At 40.3% G+C, this 21,465-nt stretch overlaps 1 protein-coding gene across 5 annotated transcripts in view; it reads right to left on the bottom strand.

Moving 5' to 3' along the window:
* The window catches only part of Acer3 (alkaline ceramidase 3), a 71,548-nt gene that overhangs the window by 19,441 nt on the left and 30,642 nt on the right, over window positions 1-21,465 (bottom strand). For 4 of the 5 annotated variants that reach the window (XM_048435095.3, XM_048435096.3, XM_048435097.3 and 1 more), the window contains 5 exons: window positions 18,221-18,273; window positions 16,470-16,522; window positions 12,867-12,948; window positions 8,827-8,862; window positions 3,434-3,492 (listed from right to left, as the gene is read on the bottom strand). In XM_048435095.3, coding sequence (XP_048291052.1) covers window positions 3,434-3,492; window positions 8,827-8,862; window positions 12,867-12,948; window positions 16,470-16,522; window positions 18,221-18,273 — 283 coding nt within the window. The remainder of the gene's footprint in view (window positions 1-3,433; window positions 3,493-8,826; window positions 8,863-12,866; window positions 12,949-16,469; window positions 16,523-18,220; window positions 18,274-21,465) is intronic. The other variant, XM_085682959.2, reaches the window with a different exon arrangement.

Genomic DNA, 21,465 nt, shown 5'->3' with positions numbered 1-21,465 from the left:
ACACACACCTACATCACAGAATATATGAGGTTCTTAATGTGTCAGGCAGAGTTTTACACACACACACACACACACACACACACACACACACACCTCTACATCACAGAATATATGAGGTTCTTTATGTGTTAGGCAGAGTATTTCACACACATACACACACCCCTATATCACAGAATATACTAAGTTCTTCATGTGTGTTGGACATATTCTAAGCACTTCAGTGGGAGGCAGTTAATAAGACAAAGCCCTGGTCCCAGGAAACTTACAGTATAGTTGGGGCAGGAACCGAAAGCACTATCAGCTATAAATGCTTTGAAGACAAGTGAAGTGATAATACAGAGGTGTCTGTTGGGGAGGGGACACCTTGATCAAATCTGCAAACATCACTGCTGAGGAAGGTAAAGGGTGGTGAGTTGCTTAAAATATAATCGCAGCTGATTCACTTTTTATAGATTTAATAAAGTAGACTTACTTGTTCTTTTGAGACAGGGTCTTACGAGGTAGCCTTATCTGGCCTCTAGCTAGGCTGAGCAGCCTGACCTTGAACTACACTGCTGCCTCTGACTCCAACATATTAGTATTTTATGCATACACTACCATACCTGGTTAGAACATACATATCTAAAAAGCACATCTAGGGACTAGAGAGAAGGCTCAATGTTAAGAGCACATACTGAGTTTTGCTCCCAGAACCCATGTTAGGTGGCTCACAACTACCTGGAATTCTAACATCAGGGGTTCCAACTCCCTCTTCTAGCCTCTGAAGGTCCCATTTTCTTGTATATAGTAATGTGTGTCTGTGTGTGTGTGCACATGCGTGTGTGTATATATATATATTAAAATGAATTTCAAAAAGTGTGCATATGAACCAGCCAGGCTTAGGGCTCGCATCTCTAATCTCAGAAAGACGCCATGATGGGCGATCACCCCGGGCTAGAGAGAGAACCTGTCTCAAAAAGACAAAAACGTATGAACGGAAGGCACATCTGTTCAGTCTATCTGTCTATACCATGCAGCTACCATTGTGGTAAAAAATCATATATCCATTACCTTAGAAAGAGTGGTAAGGAGAAGGGAGCGGAGACTGAGAATGGAACCATGTGCTCCCTTATTTTATTGTTTCTTTTATTTGGTATTGAGACTCGTCCATTCTATCATGTATATGAACACATCATTTCTTTTATTACCAACAGTCCACAGCACAGATATAGCACGATTTGTTGACTGTCCAAATGTTGTAGACATTTTTGTTTTCAGTTTTTGAGAGTTACAAATAAAGCATCTATGAACAACAGTAATTAAGACCATGTGTTGAAATATACTTTCATTTCAATTGAGTAAAAAGGAGTGGCTTGGTTGTACGAGATGAACATTTAGTTTTTTAAGACACTGTTTAAGCATTACCCTCCCTGCTTCCCACCACTTATCCTTCCTTTCCCTTTCTTTCTTGGTCCTGCAATGAAACCCCTGACGTGTTAGGTAAGTTTGCTCCCGTGGGAGAGTCCCTGGCACCGGGTAAACAATGGTACGAACTTACACTTCTACCAGCCGTGTACAAGTGGTTCCAGCTGCGTCGTCCCTTTCATTTCAGTCCTATCTCTAGTAGTGTAGTGGTATCTCACTATAGTTTTACGTGCATTTCCCTCAAAATTAATACGGGCACTGTTTTGTAAACTTATCTATCATCTGCATATCTTCCTCAATGTGGTGTCTATTGTTTGAGTTATAAAAGTTCTTTAGAGATTCTGGATGTAAGTTCTATTTGATACACATTTTGGAGAGATTCCCTCCAAGTCTGTGATTTGCCTTTGTTTTCTGAGCTCAGCCTCTAAGAACCAAGTTTGTGATTTTCAAGCCATGTTCTTGCTATGGCCACCTAGGATGGCCTTGCTATGGCCGCCTAGGATGGCCTTGCTATGGCCGCCTAGGATGGCCTTGCTATGGCCGCCTAGGATGGCCTTGAGCCCCCGCTTCGTTTCTGGCTCATGCCACCAGGTCTGGCAAAAGTTTGCTAATTTTAATTAACATCATACTTGAATTTTTTCCTTATAGTTTGTGTCCTAATAAATTCTTGCCTAAATTTGGTGGGGGACAATTCTGTATTCTGTCAATTACATTTTAAATAAATGCTGATTGGCCAGCAGTCAGTCAGACAGGAAGTAGAGGCAGGGAAATGATAACAGGAGTATTCTGGGAAGAAGGAAGCTCCCTCTGCAGTCCTACCCAGACCACGGAAGAAGCAGGATGTGACCTGCCCTGCTGAAAAATGTACTGAGCCATGTGGCTAACATATACTAGAATAATAGGTTAATATAAGTTATGAGAGTTAACAAGAAGCCTGAGCTAATTGGCCAATCAGTTTGTAACTTATGGAAACCTCTGTGTGATTTTCTTTGGGACCTAAAGACTGTGGGAACTGGGCAGGACAGAAACCTAGCAGGCCCTCATGTTACATAAATTAAAGCTTGCAAAGACTTCTACTGTAATTTCAATAATTTTAGTTTTTACATTTAGAGATGACTCACCGGTTACATTTTTATAAGGGACTGAGAACACAGTACACAGGTAGAGCACTTTCCGTGTTCTACCTATACCTTCCCATGTTCAGGACTGTAAGGGTATGTGGCTGACAGCTGTCTTTAACTATAGGACACCTGCAACCCCCACACCTGGCTAAGGCAAAAGGTTCATAAATTTGAGGTCAGTCTGGGCTAGATACCAAGTGAGACTAATTAACAAAAGAATTAGTACAACTGTTGAGAAGAGGATCATTTCTATTAGGTTACCTTCACACATCTTTATTAAGATCAGGCCAGTGTGGTGTGTAGTCTAGTTTATATGTCCTATATTCTATCCTTCCCATCATTAGGAAAACACCTTGACTGCATAGTTATTTAACCTAGTCATGCAAGTTTGAGCAACAAAAACATTTTACTTTTTAAATTTTAATTCTTTAAAAGAATGTATTTTATGTATATAAGACCTCTATCTGCATATATACCTGCATGCCAGAAGAGGGCAAAAGATCTCATTATAAATGGCTATGAGTCACTATGTGTTTGCTGGGAATTGGACTCAGGACCTTTGTAAGAACAGCCAGTGCTCTTAACCTCTGAGCCATCTCTGCAGCCCTACAAACACATTCCTTTAATGTAGCACTTTTCAAGTCTTTAACATCCTAGTCAATGATAGACATATTCAAGCAGATGTCTCATACATAGTTTCCTTCAAATTTCTTTAATTTTAGAACTCTTGTTTTTATATGATGCACATTAATAAGTATATGTCATAAATAAATGTTGGATTACAGTTTCCTAGCACTGTTCTGCTAGAGTTAGGTTTTACTGTATTCCAATTTAGGCTATAGATTTACTGTGTTATAAACCTGAGTATATTTTTGTCAGAATGTTGGTGGTAGTCCCAAATTACTTACCATGTGACAATATAAATAGAACGGAGTACTAATGTAAAGACCAACATTCCATACATGACCTGAATAGGAGAGAAAGAGAAAGTGGTCAGTACAACTCTTCCTTCATACCTACCCATCTGTCCCACCCACTGTCCGTCCATCCATCATCCATCCACCCATCCTGTGGTGACAAAGACTGAACCAGAGCCTCATACATACTAGAGAAGTGTTCTGCCACTGAGCTAGCATAGCCTTAGCTCCCATTTTCTTTTATTTCACACAAAGTCTTACTTGTAAACTAGACTGGCCTGGAATTCTGGATGCTCCTGCCTTAGTCTCACAGGTGCTGGGATTATAGCTGTGTGTTACCACATCCAATTTAAAGTCAGCTTTAAAAAGACGAAGAGTCAGGTGCGGTGGCACCCCTTCCATTACTGAGCATCCCATCACGCAGGAGGCTCAGGCAGGAGGTCATTAGTTAGGGATAGCCTGGACTACGTTGCTAGACCCTACCTCGAAGTCAGTCACCAACACACAACACTGATCTTTCTCATAATAAAAGATTCCAAAGTAACTGGACACCAGAGTATCACATAATAATATAGGTTGTGAAATAAAAAAAAACAAAACTTTTTTTTCTAGTTTTGCCAATAATCAGAAGAGGAAAAGCAGACCAATCATTTATCCTTTCAAACTCTCACTCATTTCATTTATAAAGAAAGATATTTTAGTATGATACTGGTTAATCCAATCTGTATAATATGCATGAACAGACAGCCATACTACATGTGTGTATATTTATATACAATGTAGCATATAATAGATCAAAATTACTAGTTATATTTCCAAATGTGTTTATCTTCTTTACAGTCCTAATTAGTAATAAAATGTATAAAGAAGCATAATAGAAAAAATTTAACTCAAAATGCTTAGTCTTGCTTTTCACAATGTTTCCAGTGTGTTTTTACAAAGCCTGAGGGTCAAGTGAGAAAAGACAAGATTCCACGCACTGATGGACCATACCTGGGAGTCATCTGTAGTGGAAATCTGTCAGGAAAATCTAGTAACAGGGCTCCTTGAGACAGCAGGTCTCTCTCAGAGATATCACTTTGCTGCTAAAAGACTTCACTGGCGTCTTAGGCTTTCTTTTTTATCTACTCTTATGTATGCTTTTCTTCTTGCTCCTTTGCTTTAAGCTAAGCTGGTATATCTAATGTGGCAGTTATGTAATTAGGGTATTACCTCATTTTGAAAGACCATCAAATGTGGGCTCTCATTTGGAGATTTCTGGGTCACCTTGGACTTAATTGTGAGTGAGAATTGTACTTTCCTTCTCAGGAAATTGAATCTGTCTAGCAGACACCTTTGGCGTTTATTAACCCTTTCCTTTTAGTTTCATAGTGTTACTTATCCTAGAGCTAAGTCAAATATCTTTTAAAAGTTTTTCACCAACTATCATGGGCAGGAATTTGTATGTGATTTGACATCTTAATACATAGTTTGTAACATATTCCTTTATTTTTATGAATACGCATGGTTGTCTTGCATGCATGTGTATTATGTGCATGCCTGGTGTCTGCACAGCCAGAAGAGGGCATCAAATTGCCTGGCACTGGAGTCACAGACGGTTCTGACTGCCATGTGGGTGCTGGGAACTACTGCACCCCAGTTCTCCATCAGAGCAGCCGTTGTTCTTACCCACTGAGCTCTCTCTAGCCCTGTGCAGGGTTAGCATCAAACTGACTATTAAGCTTGCTATATACAACTACATCATTTTCACATGACACTTAAAAATGATACATTTGCTTCTTTTCAACACTTTAAAATGCTTTTAATTTATTGTCATTGGGTGTGTGTGTGTGAGATGCAGGTGAGCAGAGGTGCCTTTATCATGAGACCCAGGGATTGAATTCAAGAGTGTTTACCTGATGAACCATTTTGCTGGTCCATTTCCACTATTTTTATAAATCGAGAAATTAAAAGATTAAAGACCGAAGAGATTTCTGTATGACTTATCAAGTGTCAAGAAACTAAGACTCTTAAATTTCCAAGCTGTGAGAGTTTCTTTAGCTACGACTGCTGTTTTCAAATGATGGACAGTTGTGTCACCATCGAGAGACCAGACAACTTGGTCATTGTTCTCTGCTCATTCGTGTGCTAGGGACTGAACCCAAGGCCTTCTGACCGCTAGGCAGACATTCTAGAGTGGACTCTCACTCCAGCCCTATTAACCATTCATCTTAAAATTAAGACATCAGATTCACCAGAAGACACCATTAGAAGAATGAAAACAGACGGGTGTGGTGTACACATCTACTCCCTTCATCTGGAAGGCTGAGCTAGAAGTTTCTCCAGTTTGAAGACGACTTGAGCTATGCAGTGAGACCCTCTCTAAATGGACCACAACCCAGAACAGGAAGTGAGAACAAATGTTACAGAATAGAGGAGGATAAATCCCACTCAGTACAGCTGTTCCCAGACTCTGCAATAGTCAACATTTTGCCTCATTATTTCTCTCTGTCTGTTTCTCCCTTCCTCCCAACTCCCCTCTCTAATTACTTATCTATAACTATCTTATCTACACTTATCTATATTTTATTATATATCCAAACTACAAACACAGGGAACTACAATAACATGATATGACACTAAACAGCCTTAATCAAAAGATACAGTTGTCCTAATATTCGGCAAAACTCAAACCCAAATAAACCAGGCATGGTTGCTGATGCCTGTAATCTCAGCACTCAGGAGGCAGAGGCCAGCCTGGTCTACACAGTGAGTCCCAGGTGAGCTAGCACTGCATTATAAGACCCTGTCTCAAACAAAACAAAACAAACAAAATATTACACAGGACATGGAAGTTGCATTCAGTTATCACACCTCTCAATTGTGCTGGCTTATTTTTTTGTCAACTTGACATAAGCTGGAGTCATCTGGGAAGACAGAACCTCAACTGAGAAAATGCCTCTATAAGATTGACCTGTAGGTAAGTCCAGAGGGCATTTTCTTGATTAAAGATTGATGTAGGAGCCTAGTCCACTGTGGGTGGAGCAACCCATGAGCAAATGGTCCTGAGTTATAGTAAAAAGCAAACTGAGGTTTTCTGTAGTAGTCTCCATCTGTTGCAAAGAGAAGGCTCCTTCATGAGGGGTGAATACTACACTTACCTGTGAGTATAAAAATAAATGTTCATAGATTGCCGTTAGGGATTATGCTGTGAGTAAGGCAGTGGTTGTAGATTCTCCTCCAATAAGCACAGCCAATCAAAAAGGCAGAGTTGTGGATTCTAGTCCCAATGGATACATCTACAAAACAATTCCCACACCTAAGGCTCAGGAAATAGTGCACAAGAGATGGAAAGACTGTAAGAGCCAGAAAGCCAGGGAGTTTGCTGTGAGACTGTCTCTCCTAGTAATATCAGAAGCTACACCCATAAAGTCTCACCAGCATGACTGTCCAAATATGAGCTAGACCAGGATGGCAGCAATGCACATGCCAAACTGGACGGAAAAAAGCCCACGAGGCCTCAAACTTACACAAAAAACACAGGTAACCAAGGGAAGTTGGGAATGAGAGAAGCAGCGTGCCCAAGGAAGAGCTTGTCCAGTGCCAAATGATCACTCTGAAAACATATATACAGGGAGCAATATATGGACTGAATACGTTATATTTAGGAATATAATTGTATACACGTATGCCTATATGCATGAAGTGACAATTAGTCTTTCCTTCTTCCTTCCTTTCTTTTCTTTTTTCTTTGTAAAAAGAGGCCATGAATTTGAAGGAGAATGGGAGGAGAATATGAGAGAGTCTGAAGGAAAGGGAATTAAATTAGACCTGCTCTCGTTCTTTACTTGTTTGTTTGTTGTGACTGGGTTTCTCTGTGGTCCTGGCTGTCCTGAAACTCGATCTGTAGACTACACTGACCTCAAACTCTAAGATTTGCCTGCCTCTGCCTCCTAAGTGCATGGGAAAAGCATGCATCACCACCACCTGTCTTAGATTATAATCTCTTAGAAAAAAAAAAGCAAGCTGAGCAATCCACGAGGAGGAAGTTAGTAAATCTTACACTCTCAGCTTACGTACCTACCTCCAGGTTCCTGTTTGAGATCCTACCTTGACTTTCCTAAATGATGGACTGTAAATGTCAAGATGAAATAAACCTTTTCTCTTAAGTTTCTTATGGTCATGGTGTTTATTGCAGCAACAGGATCAAGCCAGGATATTCTCTGAAGTCTTTTTTTTTTCCAGACTAGCTCCTCACTCTTTACTTGTGTTTGATGAATTTAGCTTTTGTGGCCCACAGAATCTTGTTACATGGCCTATGTTGGCTTGAATTTACAATACTCCTTAGCCTCCGGAGTTCTGGGATTATAGGCACATACTCTCTGGCCTATGACTTTGATAATTTTAAAAGTTACAGTCAAGTTACTTTGGGGAATTTCCTTAAGTTTGGGTTTGTTTTACATGTCCTGTGATTTACTAAAATGATGCAGTGCCCTCAGTGAGCTACATCAGGAGAAGTGTGACACCATTTGACACCTATCACTGGGGACACTGAGTTCACTGTAGACTTTTCTAAATATGGTACCTAAGCCACGAGTTCATATTAATATTGACCTCGAGTTCTTTTTTAATTATTATTGCTCCAAAGTTCTTTAAGTTAACTTTGTTTATTTTACATCCTGACCACATTTGCTTCCCCCTCCCCAAATTCATTCCTCCTGTTTCAGTTCTGAAATAAGTAGGCTTCCCAAGGGTATCAACAAACATGGCATATTAAATTGCAGTAGGACTAAGCACCTCCCCTTGTATCAAGGCTGTGCAAGGCAACACAGTAAGAGGAATATGACCTCCAATTCTAAAACCTCCTCTTGCTCCAGACTCCTGAGTGCTAGGATTAGAGGTATGCACCACCAAGCCCAAACATCTCTTTCTTTATTTGTAACTTACTCCAACAGTGAGAAACAGCTTGCTTGTTCAACTGTTCGGTAGTTTATTATAAAAAAACAGTACAAAGGATGCAGATAAGTAAGAAGAGGTATGGCAGAAGGCACACACATTTTCTATGCCCAGCTAAGAACATCACTGTTCCACTCTCTGGAAGCATTTGTCTTGTCTCTGTGTGTCTGCATGTGTGCACACTCGAGTGTGGCACATGCTGCGGACACCGAGCTATCCTGACTGTTAACCTCTGGGCCGAGGGTGTGAACCACCATGGACATGGGTAGTCCAGCCTACTCCCACTTTTATCACTGCACATTATTGCTGTATGTGGGGAAGAAAACCATAACTTCATAACCTTCTCCTGATCCTCACAGGCCCCAAGCAAGCATATGGTACACAGACATACATGCAAGCAAACACTCATATAAATAACATGAACTAAATAAATCTTTTTAAAATATTACCTGATGGAATATAGGCTCTTTTACTTTTAGGTAAATCTGAAAAATATTATTAGAAACATAAGTGAAAGAAGGAATATAAACCTGTTCCAACCACTCTTCAGACCCCAGCCCTCTCCTTCCCCATGTTATTCCAACCAGACCCCAGCTACATAAAACCAATCAGATGAGGCGGCATGGGCACAGGAGGGCGAGCACCTACAGACAGCTTCTCCCAAACCAGCCCAGCCATGGGCAATGAAATAACTATTTCAATCAGAGGTGGACTACATCAGCACTGGTCTTTAGGTCACCACCAAGGAGGGTCGAGGATACAAGGCTATTGACAAGGGTAAACAAATTACGCCGACAGTCTCTGTGCCAGCAGAAAGAATACTGTAGTCAGGGATCAAAGTCAAATTTCTAGCTCTTCACTTACTTGTTCCAGGGTCTCAGCAACTGTCACTTAACTTAAAAGCCTTGGTGCTTACCTGAAGAATGGAAGACTGCAGCATGGAGAATACTAAGCTAGAGTATGGGCAAGGATCTAGACATACTAGATTATCAGTAAGTGAAGCCATTTAAACAAATTCCTTGTACCCATTCCTGCTTCCAAACTATTCACTACCTAGATACACCTTCAGTAACACAAGCCCAAGTTTCAGGCTCCCAAGTCTTGTGGGTGTTAAGTTCAATGCCTTTGCAAGATTTAATATGCACATATTGTCTACAGAGCATGCTTTTAAACGACACAGTACAAAGGAATCAAAACTCAAACAATCCTTGACCCTTGCCCCACCACAACCAAGTTCCAGTTCCTGTCTCCTTGCCGGGCCTCCCTCTGGGCTCCAGAGCCCAGTGTTGCTTTGATGTGTACTCACTTTCAGCCTTCTGCATCTGCAAACACACTGCTCTTCACCGTTCAGAAATCCTCCACAACTCACAAGTACTTTTGAAAATTCAACACAGATTATTCCTCCTTCAAGTCTTTTCTGATCTCTTCCACTTCCAACAGCAGCCACCACTCACCACCTACCTCTAAGCTCTACGGCAGCGACCTAACGCTGCGACCCTCAACACAGCTCCTCATGCTGTGGTGACCACCAACAGAAAACTCTTTAGTTGCTACTCCAGAACTGCAATCTTGGTACTGACATAATTGTAATAGAAGTATCTACTACGCAGAATGTCAGATATGTGGGGTCACGACCCTCAGCTGAGAACCGCCACCTACACATTCTACTATTCTACTGGTTTGCTACTTTCCCTGCAGGCTGATAACCTCCTTGCTGTCTAGAACTGAGCTTAGACATCTTTACATCTTCATTTAATGTAATAATCTAATGAAACTGCACATAGTTTTAAAGCTTACCTAAAAATTTATTTCTAAAAGTTTTTTTTACTATAAAAAGACTACAATTATTTTGACTGAAACATTTCCTGTTAACTATAAATTTAATAAAGGGAATGTGTCTAATTTGTGTCTTTCCTTCAAAATACTAACTGGAACTCATTATGTATCTTAGGTTAGCCTTGGACTCACAATCCTCCTGCCTCGATCTCTTGAGTGCAGGGATTATAGGTGTGCACCAATAGGCCAGGTTTAAGGATATGTGTCTTCAACACTGTTTTTTAGGCCAAGAATTATGGAATCCTTATTATGTGCAGACAGTAATACTCTAGCCAGTGTAAAGATGTTCTATTTTATCTTCACTTTATCATGAGAAAAACCAAAGCTGAGTGAGCACTGAGAGAAAACATCAGATCCAAACTCACCCAACTGATGTCAAAGCTTGATTTGCTTCTCATTATAACATCTCTTAGCCTACCAATGGGTCTAGTCTTTGCTGGCTATAATTCTCCATGGTCCTCAAATGTCTGATTTATATTTTTAGTCTTAACGGTGTGTTTTACTTTGGTACCAGTTCAAGGGTCTCCGTATTTCTGATACAACCTATATCCCAACCAACTCCCAAATCTGTACCTTTAGTCCAGCCTACCTGTTAAGCCTCCAGTTTCGCTAATACTGGATACTTCAAACTCAACATATCATAAACCAGGTTTATTTCTTCCTACATCACAGCATACGCTTACTAACTATCTTTTCTGAACAAGATGTTCATAGTTCAATCTGCAAATCAGAGGACACCTTGCAGCTATCAGTTCTTTCCCACAACTGTTAGGTTCCAATTATCAAACTTAGATTTTCAGGCTTAGTAGCAGGATCATTTACCCACTGAGCCATTTTGCTGGTCCAGTTTATTTATTTATTTTTTAAAAACACATAGTCCAGGTTGGTCTTAAACTGATTACATTATTAAAGATGACCTCAAACTTCTGATCCTCCTGCCTTCACCTGTCCAGCCTAGGTTTTAGGAACACAGATATTCACCAAGACACTTGGTTTTAGCATAGGTTTTGGGAATGCAGACATTCACCAAGACACTTGATTTTACTCAGCGCTGAGGACGGAATCTAGAGCTTTCTGTACACTAGGCAAGCACTTTACCAGATGAACTGCAACTACAATCTTATTGTCTTATATGTATTTTTAGCTTTTAATTTTAACTTAATTTTTTTGGTTTTGTTTTTTGTTTTTTTTTTTTTTTTTTTTGAGACAAGGTTTCTCTGTGTAGCCCTGACTGTCCTGGAACTTGCTCTGTAGACTAGGCTGACCTTGAACTCAGAGATGTGCCTGCCTCTGCCTCCTGACTGCTGGGATTAAAGTTGTATGCCACCACCATCCAGAAATTTAATTTTTATATTTTAAGACTTATGTAGCCTGGCCTTGAATTTGCTATATAGAAAAAAAAAAGGCCTTTAACTCATGATCCTCCTGCCTTTGCCTCCTGAGTGCTGGGATTATAGGCTTGTTCCAACATGCTGGCTCCATGTTTTAATTTTAAAAGAAGGTCTTGCTGTGTAGTTTATGTTACATCAAACTTGGGATGCCATGCCTTACATGGCTAACAGGTAGCATTCTGCACCATTCTGTCTTTGTTCCACTTCTGCCCTCTCTAGTCAACAGGCCACACGTCCCGACTATGCACGGCCGCTTCTTTGCATCCTCACCACAGCTACAGTGCTTCAATCTTAGTCCCAAATTTTATGAAGTATGAAAAGTTCCTGCATTTAATCTCCAGACTCCTTTAATCTATCTCCTGTAACACAGAATTTTTCTAAAACTTGTCTGATTACATTTTTCTACTTTATGGATCAATACAACTTAGAGAACAAATTTAAACTCTTAAGCATAGCACATATGGGACTTTGTCCCCTGACATACTGACTCACTCACTAAACCCATTTACTACTTCCCCTACCATAAGGCAATCACATATATAAAACCTCTCTCAATCGTACCCATGATAACTTAATTGGACAATCAAGGCAAAGTATTCAGTAAACATCTGGCACATAGTAATTTTCAAAAAAGAGCAATTCACTATGCTACTCTAAGGTCTGTGTGTATGGAAATACAGAAGAATAAATGTTTTGCCACACTGTTGCCCAGAGGTCTGAAAACCCCCGCTCATCAGTTACCATCTAACTTAGAGAATCTCCTCTGAAGCTTACCCTGACTGACTCAAATGATATTTTTCTCTGCTTCTGTTTTCCTTCCTCAGACGCAATCTTTCGATGTAGCCCAGGACAGCCTCAAGCCAACATGCCTGGTTCAAGTGGTAATCTTTGCTTTTGTTTTCTAAGTTCTGAGCTCAGAACAAAACATTACGTAGCCCAGGATGGCCTCAAACCACGTGATCCTCATCAAGCAGTATTTTTTTAATTAAAGTTATGAAGGAAGTGGGGGCATGCTGAGACAAAGTCCGACAGCTGAAGCTGGCCTAGAACACATGATGTGGCTCGGGATGGCCTCAAAAACTTTCCAAAGCTTTTTCAATTAAAAGTAATTTTTGAAAAGGAAATAAAGGTGCGAAGTCTAAAAATAAGGCATCCCAATGGCATAAAAACACCTCAGTCTGCATAGCTTTATGCAAAAACTGGAAGCTGATCACTCCAATCTCCTACACAGCACACTTTACTGGAGATAAAGTATGACTTACCGTGGTTACTATTAAACTGAATAGGACTAGGGTAAAAAGCAGATGGTAGTTTATTGAGTTCTTTGTCTTGAAACATTCAAACCTTTAAAATAAGAGAGAAAGAAATTCACTTCACAAGGCATCACCAGGAACAGCTCTTGTGCCCCAGCAGCACTCCCCGTCTCCACCCCCACCCTCTGGGTTACAACACTGGACTGGACACAGGCTACAAGAGGCTGGCGGGAGCAGTGGGAGTAGCGTAACATCGGCTGACACAATAAAGTTCTCTCTCCTGCAAGGATGAAGTTGGGGAGACAACAAAGTCAATTAAGTAAAGGGAGTCAAAATACGGTATCAGATAGTCTACAGCTGATATCTGGAGGCAGCGAGGTGAGCAAACAAAGGGGTGAGTGAGCGGAGAAAGAACCTGGATGAAAAGAAAAATAAAGTAGGTAGAAAGACTTGAAGCCATGCGGAGAGATAGGGAAGAGGAAGACGGAGGCACAGACAGTCCTTTCCAGTTCTAGTGAGCAAGGCTGGACTCCCCTCTACGGGGTCACAGTTTCCTCGGTCCTCACAAAAGGGAAGTCTCTCTAACTCCAGTAGCTCTGTGTATTTGTTATCTTACAACAATGCTCTCTCTGAACGCAGCTACTGAGATCACTGTGCTGCGAGGCATGGTAGCTCACACTTGCTACCCAGCCCTCAGGAGGCCGGGACTGGAGGACGGCCCTGGGCTGCAGAGGGAAATTCTGTTGAGAAGAGGAGGAGGAAGAGAAAAAGGCATTGCATTATACTTAGTTTTCCTATGTGTCTCCTCAACTAGACTGTGAATTCTTTGTGTACAGTGATGAAATCTTACTATATTTGCAGACAATTACTAGGTCAGTGCCCAATGCACAGGAGATAGTATGGGGGGGCAGGGACAGCAGGCCAGCAGTGAGCACTCAGCCTTGGAGGACTGCGTTAGGACAGACAGCTAGCAGTGCATTCTCAATTGACTAACTGAATTACATGCTTATCTCCTCTGCAAAGAAGGAGATGGAACAGGAGGTCTCTACGCTCCTTCTCCTTTAAATTCTATGGCTTTAGGTGTCTGAAGATGGTACAAGGATGAAGCAGGATCTTACTTTTAAATTATATGATTTTATAATTGGATAGAAAAGTTAGTGTATTTATTAATTATAGTTTCCTTTTTGCTTTGCCTACAGCTGAGAAACTTATTTCAAATGTTCTCAAAGGATAGTGTGAAGGCATCAGATGGCAGCTCACAATTGTCTACAATCTCAGATCCGGGGATACAGTGCCTTCTCGGTCCTCTACTGGCACACATGAGGTGCACAAGTCATACATACAGGCAAATCACCCATACGCACAAATGTTACCACTTTATTTTATGCACTGACTTTTTTATATATATCCAAGATTTACTGGATGGTTTCCACTCGTCTTGAATCAGGGTGCTTTCAGAACTACTTTGATGTGGGATTCCCTTCTGTGTGCTGTGATTCCATTGATTAATAAAGAAACTGCTTTGGACCTATAGCAAGGCAGAGCTTAGTTAGGTGGGGAAAACAAAACTGAATGCTGGGAGAAAGAAGGCAGAGTCAGTGAGAAGCCATGTAGTCGCCTGAGACAGATGCCAGAACTTTACCCGGTAAGCCACAGCCTTGTGGCAATACACAGATTAATAGAAATGGGTTAAATTAATATGTAAGAGTTAGCCAATAAGAAGCTAGAGCTAATGGGCCAAGCAGTGATTTAACTAATACAGTTTCTGTGTGGTTGTTTCGGGGACTACTTCCTCCAGAAGGAGCGCCCGACCCTTTGTAAGGTGTGTTCTCCACTGGCTGCCCGAGGACAGTGGAGCAGCAAACACACAGACTGTGGATAACTAAAGGTCACAATGATGTTATAGCCTCCTAGGTACTTCACACCCATGATGCCGTGATGTGGGAACTGGGGCTCTTGTGTTTCCTCTTTTCCTCTTCTGGAGAGGGATGAAGGATTCTTTACAAGAGGCATGTCTTATAGGGAGGCATCACCACTAGGCTATCACTACTTTCTTAGCCTGGCCCTGTCCACAGAGGGTTAGTACTCGACTCTTTTGCTTTCTCCTTCCATGTTTACCATGCAGGCTTTCCAGCACATGCTTCACAGATGCAAGCACACAAGGCACGCAGGTTTAGAAACAGCTGGAGGTCTAGACTGCTTTGCATACTTGATATGGGCAAAGAGCATCCTAAAACCAATTCAAAAATAAACAAACAAAAACCATTCAGGGTCAGAGAGATGATGACCCTTGTGATTTTCCATCATGGGCCATTTCCAGGGATATTTGAGTGTCCTCGGAGACTGTTAACCTGTATAATATAATGTATGTCTGACATGCTTATTAATGAAGACACGCTCAGATCCCTGAGCTAACTTTCTTGTGCTTTACTTTCTTGTGTATAAAACCAGCTCAGTACCTGCTGTCGTCATCAGAGGAAATCTGGAGATCGTGGGGGGAGGGGCGGGCAGCACAAAGCCCTGTCGTGGCTGAGGAGCTAACAACACTTGAGAGTTGCTGGGAAAGAGACAGTCTGGATTCTTTAATGGTATGGCCACTGGTGAGTCACCTACACTCTCTAAGAGAAAGCCCCACATCCAAGAGTAGCTGATCAACACAAGTGGACCTGACAGGTTAAAATAATAACAACAACAACAACAATAATATAAACAATAACAAAATAGAACATGAAATTGGGTAGTTAGGGAGATAGGATAGATCTGGGAGGAGGTCAGAGAGAGGGAAAAGATGATCAAAATATAGTGCATGGAATTCTCAAACAACTAAGAACTATGAGTGTACTTCACTTTTCAGCTAAGCTCTTATCAAGAAATAGTTCGTGAGCTAATGAAATGAATGGTTCAGCAGGTTAAAGCAATTACAGTTCAAGCCTGAAGACAACGTTCAGTCTCAGTATACCAGGCTGGGAGGAGAACTCACTTCTGACCCCGGTATGTACAATGTGGTACACGCACACGCACGCACGCACGCACGCACGCACGCACGCACGCACACACACACACACCACCACCACCACCACCACCACCAACAACAACAACAACAACAAAGGAAACTGGTGCTGGCTCAGCCGCTAAGAGGGCTCGTTACTCCTGCAGAAAACCTGGATCCAGTCCCTAGCACGTGCGTGCTGGCTCACAACCCTTCATAGCTCCAGTTCCAGAGGATCCAATCCCCTCTTCTGGCCTTCTCATACACATGGTGTACAGACATACATGCAGGCAAGATGCTCACACACATAAAATAAAAATTATATTTTTAAAATGCAGTAACTAAAAAAGAAACCACTCATACTACAGTATAGAGAAACTGCTCCAAAACTTTTATGGCACAATTTGAACACATTCTTCACTCAAGAGAAGGCACAATGCCTATTTAAGTCAAATTAGGATACTATCCAAACTGGCATTAGGGTTCTGAGATTACTGTAGCTTCCCAGAAACTAAACTCTCCACTAATGTCACAATTTTTTTTAAATCTTTTACATTACATATCCTAGTAATGTAATTAGACCAAAACCCACACTGAATTGAATTTTAAATGTAAGTACTCACATGCAGTACACAAATATACAGCAGCTGTAAATCATGGGGAGCTCATCCAACAGCTACATGAAGCAGAGAGACAAAGTGTCAACATCGTACAGCTATAGTTATGGACGTCAAAATAAAATTCCTAGTGCTCAGTCCCGATTATTAATTCTTATTTAATTTCTTTTGCTAATTATTTAATATATGCACCACCATCTAATTTACTTGTTAGTTGTTTTTGAACCATCAAAGTTATCTATCCATCCCTGCTAACACAGAAATCGAAATGATACATCTGACTGAATTATCCCAGAGAACAGAGTCCAGGCCAAGAAAATCATAAATTATAAATGTGCAGAATTGAGAACTATTTAGGAAGTAAAATAAATAGATATTTGTTATTAATTTTATAGAAAGGTAAGGAGAAAGAAGCTAAAAATGATACATCAAGCTTCTTGCCTAACAATTCAGGATACAGTAGTCCAGGTGAAGGAGATTATGAAAGCAGAGAAAACGGCAAGAACCATTTCCGCATTCTCAATGTCAGGGACCGGACACAGATATTAGAAATGCCCTTCAGGTAATGAGACATACAGATCTGTAGCTCAGGAGAAAGGCACGGACTCCAGATGTCTGTGGCTTATTTAAAAAGACTACATTTACAGAAATATGAATATTCACTCATTTGTATGTGTGCACGTGTGTATGTGTGCACACTCGTGGAGGCAAGTGGTCAACCTTTAAGTGTTTTCCACAGGCACTCAAACCTTGTTTCTGACCTACCTGGAGCTTGTTGATTAGGACGAACCGGATAGTCACAAAGCACCAGAATCTGCCTATTGCCTGGGATGGCAAGCGTAAGCTACCATTCTTCGCACCTTTCCGTGGACTCTGGGACTCGAACCCAGGTCCTCACACCTGCACAGCAAGGGCTTCACTCCTGAAACCCTGGACCAGCACCTACCTATGAGAGAGGGCACTGCTGGGCATGCGTGTAACTGCACACACGTGGAGCTGGAGGACAATGTCTGGAAGCTGGCTCTCTCCTTCCACCGAGGGGATCACGAGGATAAACGCAGGCAGCTGGACTCGGCGACAAGCACCTTTCCTCGTACTAGCTCAGCAGTCTGCATCTTATTGCTTATTAATCTTTTTGGTCAGTTTTTTAAAAACGTTTATTTTATTTGTGTAAGCATTTTGGTTCCATGTACGTAGTGCTACCAAGTGTGTGTTTTGAAAGGGTTGTTGGATCCCCTGGAACTGGAGTTACAGATGGCCGTGAGCTGCCATGTGAATGCTGAGAACCAAACCTGGGTCCTCTGTAGTTGGCATACAAAATAACCAGGTCTGAATTTCAGAATAGCCAGCCTACACTAACCTGTAGTGTAACCCTGTCTCATTAGAGATGACAAGCCAACAGGTTAAAATATCTAGATAAATGCTTCACAGCAACGACAGAAACTAAACAGGGTCCACGGACACACCAAAGACTGGAGGCACCTAAGAATATGCTTTTGTGAATGGCTTACTACTTTTTAGAACACCTCCACGTAACAGTTAATGCTGTTTTAAAATTGTATATGTCTGCGCAGAATTGGCACATATAGAAAGCCATACTACTTCTTTATACAGTCAATTTGAGTCCTCTGACCTGAAGGGAAAAGCAAACTTCAAGAAGACAAGCCCCCCTCCTTATTATCCTTTAGTTACGAGTTCTTTTCTCAATTTGGAGGGGTCTCAAACCTGAAACAACCACTTCTTTTGCCATTGCTCACCTGCATTTCATACTTCAGAGTCATGTGGAAACACCAGGAGCCCATCCCCACCACTGAAATTAAGACAGACAAATAAAAGGATTAGCAAGAAATTATTTGGGGGCCAGAGTGACTTCAGAAGACAGTAAGACATTAAGTACTAAGTCTTGAGGAAAACTAAGTCTATAAGTTCTTGTGATACAGGACACAGACGATGCTGAGTTAGTGCTTTGACTGAGGATTTTGGCATAGAGAAAAACAAAAACAAGCACGTATAATTTTTCTAAAATTCTCCCTAATAAGTAGTTTACTAGATTAACAATACTCTATTTTTCTATAAAGTACTGGGTACGCAGGACAAACTTTCATGTGCATAGCTGGTCAGCTTCCTTTAGCAGTCTTGTACTCCTCTGATCCATAAAACCTAGCAATATAATTTAAAGAGCCACCATACCATAGATCTAAAACTACTGTCAGACACCTAGATGTTCTCTTTTGAGAACTTTCTTGAGAAAGTGTACTGCAGTCTCTATGTGTAATTAATTAATAAACTAACTCTGCTTCTTTCTGACTCACTCTAATTCTTTCTGTGGTCTATAGTCCACAGATTCAACAATCCAAGGGAGCACCTCAGACACTGGTGGCCGCTTTGGGCTGTCTCTCTTCTACAATAAATAGTTCTATGCACTGAAGTTTTATGCTATGCCAAGTATACTGACCACTATAACTGCTCTAGGTCCTTTCATCTTTACAGAACCTTATCAGTTACCATATGGACTTCATGCAGTTCATTGACAATGAAGGTTCACAAATGCCATAGCACTATTAAGTAATAAGGAAGGAATTCTAACTCAGGTTCCTTTGTAAAATATTTTATAGACAACTTATATGTCTAGGAAACAATTACAGAGCTATGTACAAAAAGGCATAGAAGACATTTTCAATGTTCTGGCTCAAAAGTGGGCTTTGTAAGCATAGTTAATAAAGTTTTGTAGTTACGTAGGACTTTTATAACAAATATTGTGTCAATAGTCCATATATTTTATTTCATGCTAACCAAAAGGAGAAAAAAGAAAAAGCATCCTCCCTCTTTTGGTAGTACTGGGGATTGATGCTAGGGCTATGTTTATGCTGGGTAGATGCTCTACCACTGAGCATCCCAAGCCAAAAGAAACTGTAGATCAAGACAGAGTCTAAGCTGTACAGGTTTACTTCACACTGTGTATTCGGGCAAGCTCCCACACGTGGCTGGAATTACATGCGTGTCCCACTACACCCGGCCAGATGTGTGGCTCAATTTGTCCATCTTTTCTTACACCTTAAATCACAGAAAGCCTTTCCAAAATGCTGGACATAAATTCATACATTTTCTTTCAGCATTTGTAATATTTTGGTTTTTGTGTTTATTATTTTGATCAATTGAAAATTTATTTCTGTGAATGATGCAAAGTACATAGTCAATTATTTTAGCAATTATTTTTCTAGCATCAATTATGAAAATAATTTACCTTCACTCAATGACTGGAGATGCCATTTTATCAATAAGCTATATGTGTCCAGGAATTTGTGTATTTCTAGTTTATCTCATCTGTTGGAACGTAACTATTCATAACAATTCCTTATGGCCAGGCGGTGAGCACGTCTTTAATCCCAGCACTCGGGAGGCAGAGACGGGTGGTTCTCTGAGTTCAAGGCTAGCCTGATCTACAGACAGAGTTCCAGGACAGTCAAGGTTGCATGGGGAAACCCTGTCTCAAAAACCAGAAACAACCAGAAAAGTTCCTTATGATTCTTTGTATCACTGTCAGTGGTAATTCATCTTCATTTAACTGATCGTATGCATTTGTCTCTATTTCATTGTTTCTGCTCTGGTCTTTATCACCTCCTTCCGTCCATTATTTTTAGGTCTATTGTTTATCTCTCTTAGGATGCAGCGTTAGGGCTCCTTGAGCTCATCTGTTTTGATGGCTTCTGCTGTCCCCTATAGGTTTTCATATGCTATGTTTTCATTTTATTTTCATTAATGCACTATTTATTCAGTAGCATAAACCTTAGTTTCTGCGTATCTGTAGAATTTCTAACATTTTTCTGTTATTTATTTGTAGTTTTACACCATTCTGATCAGAAAGATACTTAAAATCATTTCAGTCTTAAATTGTTAAAGCTTGTTTTGTGAGTCAACATATGCTCTGTTCCGGAGAATGTTCATGTGCGGTGAGGAACATATGTATTCTATAGCTGTTGGGTGTACTGTTCTGTAAATGTCTTTTAGGTTTATTTGGTCTATACTGTAATTTAGATCTGCTGGTTTTGTTTTTTTTTTTTTCCTGGATAGTCTGACAATTGCTAAAAGTAGGTACATTATAGTCTGTTTGGTACATGTATTTGTGACTGTTGAATTGCCCTGTTTATTATTATGTAATGAGCATCTTTGTCTCTTCTCATAATTCTGGCTGACCTCAGTGCAGCTTCCCCTTTCAGGATCCATGTCCACAGACTGTCTCAGCTGGAGGTAACATACAATTCCCACTTTTGTTTTATAATCATTTAGCTATTCTGTGCTTTTTAATTGGAGAGGTTAATCAATTTACATTCAAGATAACCACTGATAAATAAGTACTTGTTACTATATTTTAAGCCTTTTAGTAGTTTTGTATATACTTTTCTTCTAGTATTCCCTTTCTTTGGGGTAGTGACTTTTCTCTAGTATATTCTAACTTCATGTATTTTATTTTAGTGTATTAATTAAGATTTTTTTTTTTGCTCTATGGCTACTATGAAACTACCAAGAATGTAGTACAATTATAATAGCTTATGTTAAACAGATTAAAAACTCAGTTTGACCACATAGAAGGAAGCAAAAAAAAAATCATTTTGTTTGTTTAATTTTGTAGACGGGGTTTCTCTGTGTATCCCTGGCTGTCCTAGAACTCACTCTGTAGACCACAGTGGCCTCGGACTCTCCTGTCTCTGCCTTAAAGGCATACGCCACCACTGCCCAGCTTTAAAAAATCTTCATATTTTAACTTTTCCCCTTCCTAAATTTTAAATTTCTGATGTCACAATTTATATTTTATTATCCACATAATTATTATAGTTACCATTACTTTAGTAGTTTTGTCTTTTATCCTTCATACTAGACCTAATTAACTTATACTTATAGCTCACTATACATCATAGAGAAATCCTAAATTTGACTGTATACTGTATTTGTGAGTTGTATAGTGAAGTGTATACCTTCAGACATTTAAGTTACTCACTGATGT

The sequence above is a fragment of the Myodes glareolus genome, chromosome 24 (genome assembly GCF_982192425.1).
Source record: "Myodes glareolus chromosome 24, mMyoGla1.1, whole genome shotgun sequence".
Taxonomy (NCBI): Eukaryota; Metazoa; Chordata; class Mammalia; order Rodentia; family Cricetidae; genus Myodes; species Myodes glareolus.
This window is presented reverse-complemented; position numbering and strand designations above follow the sequence as displayed.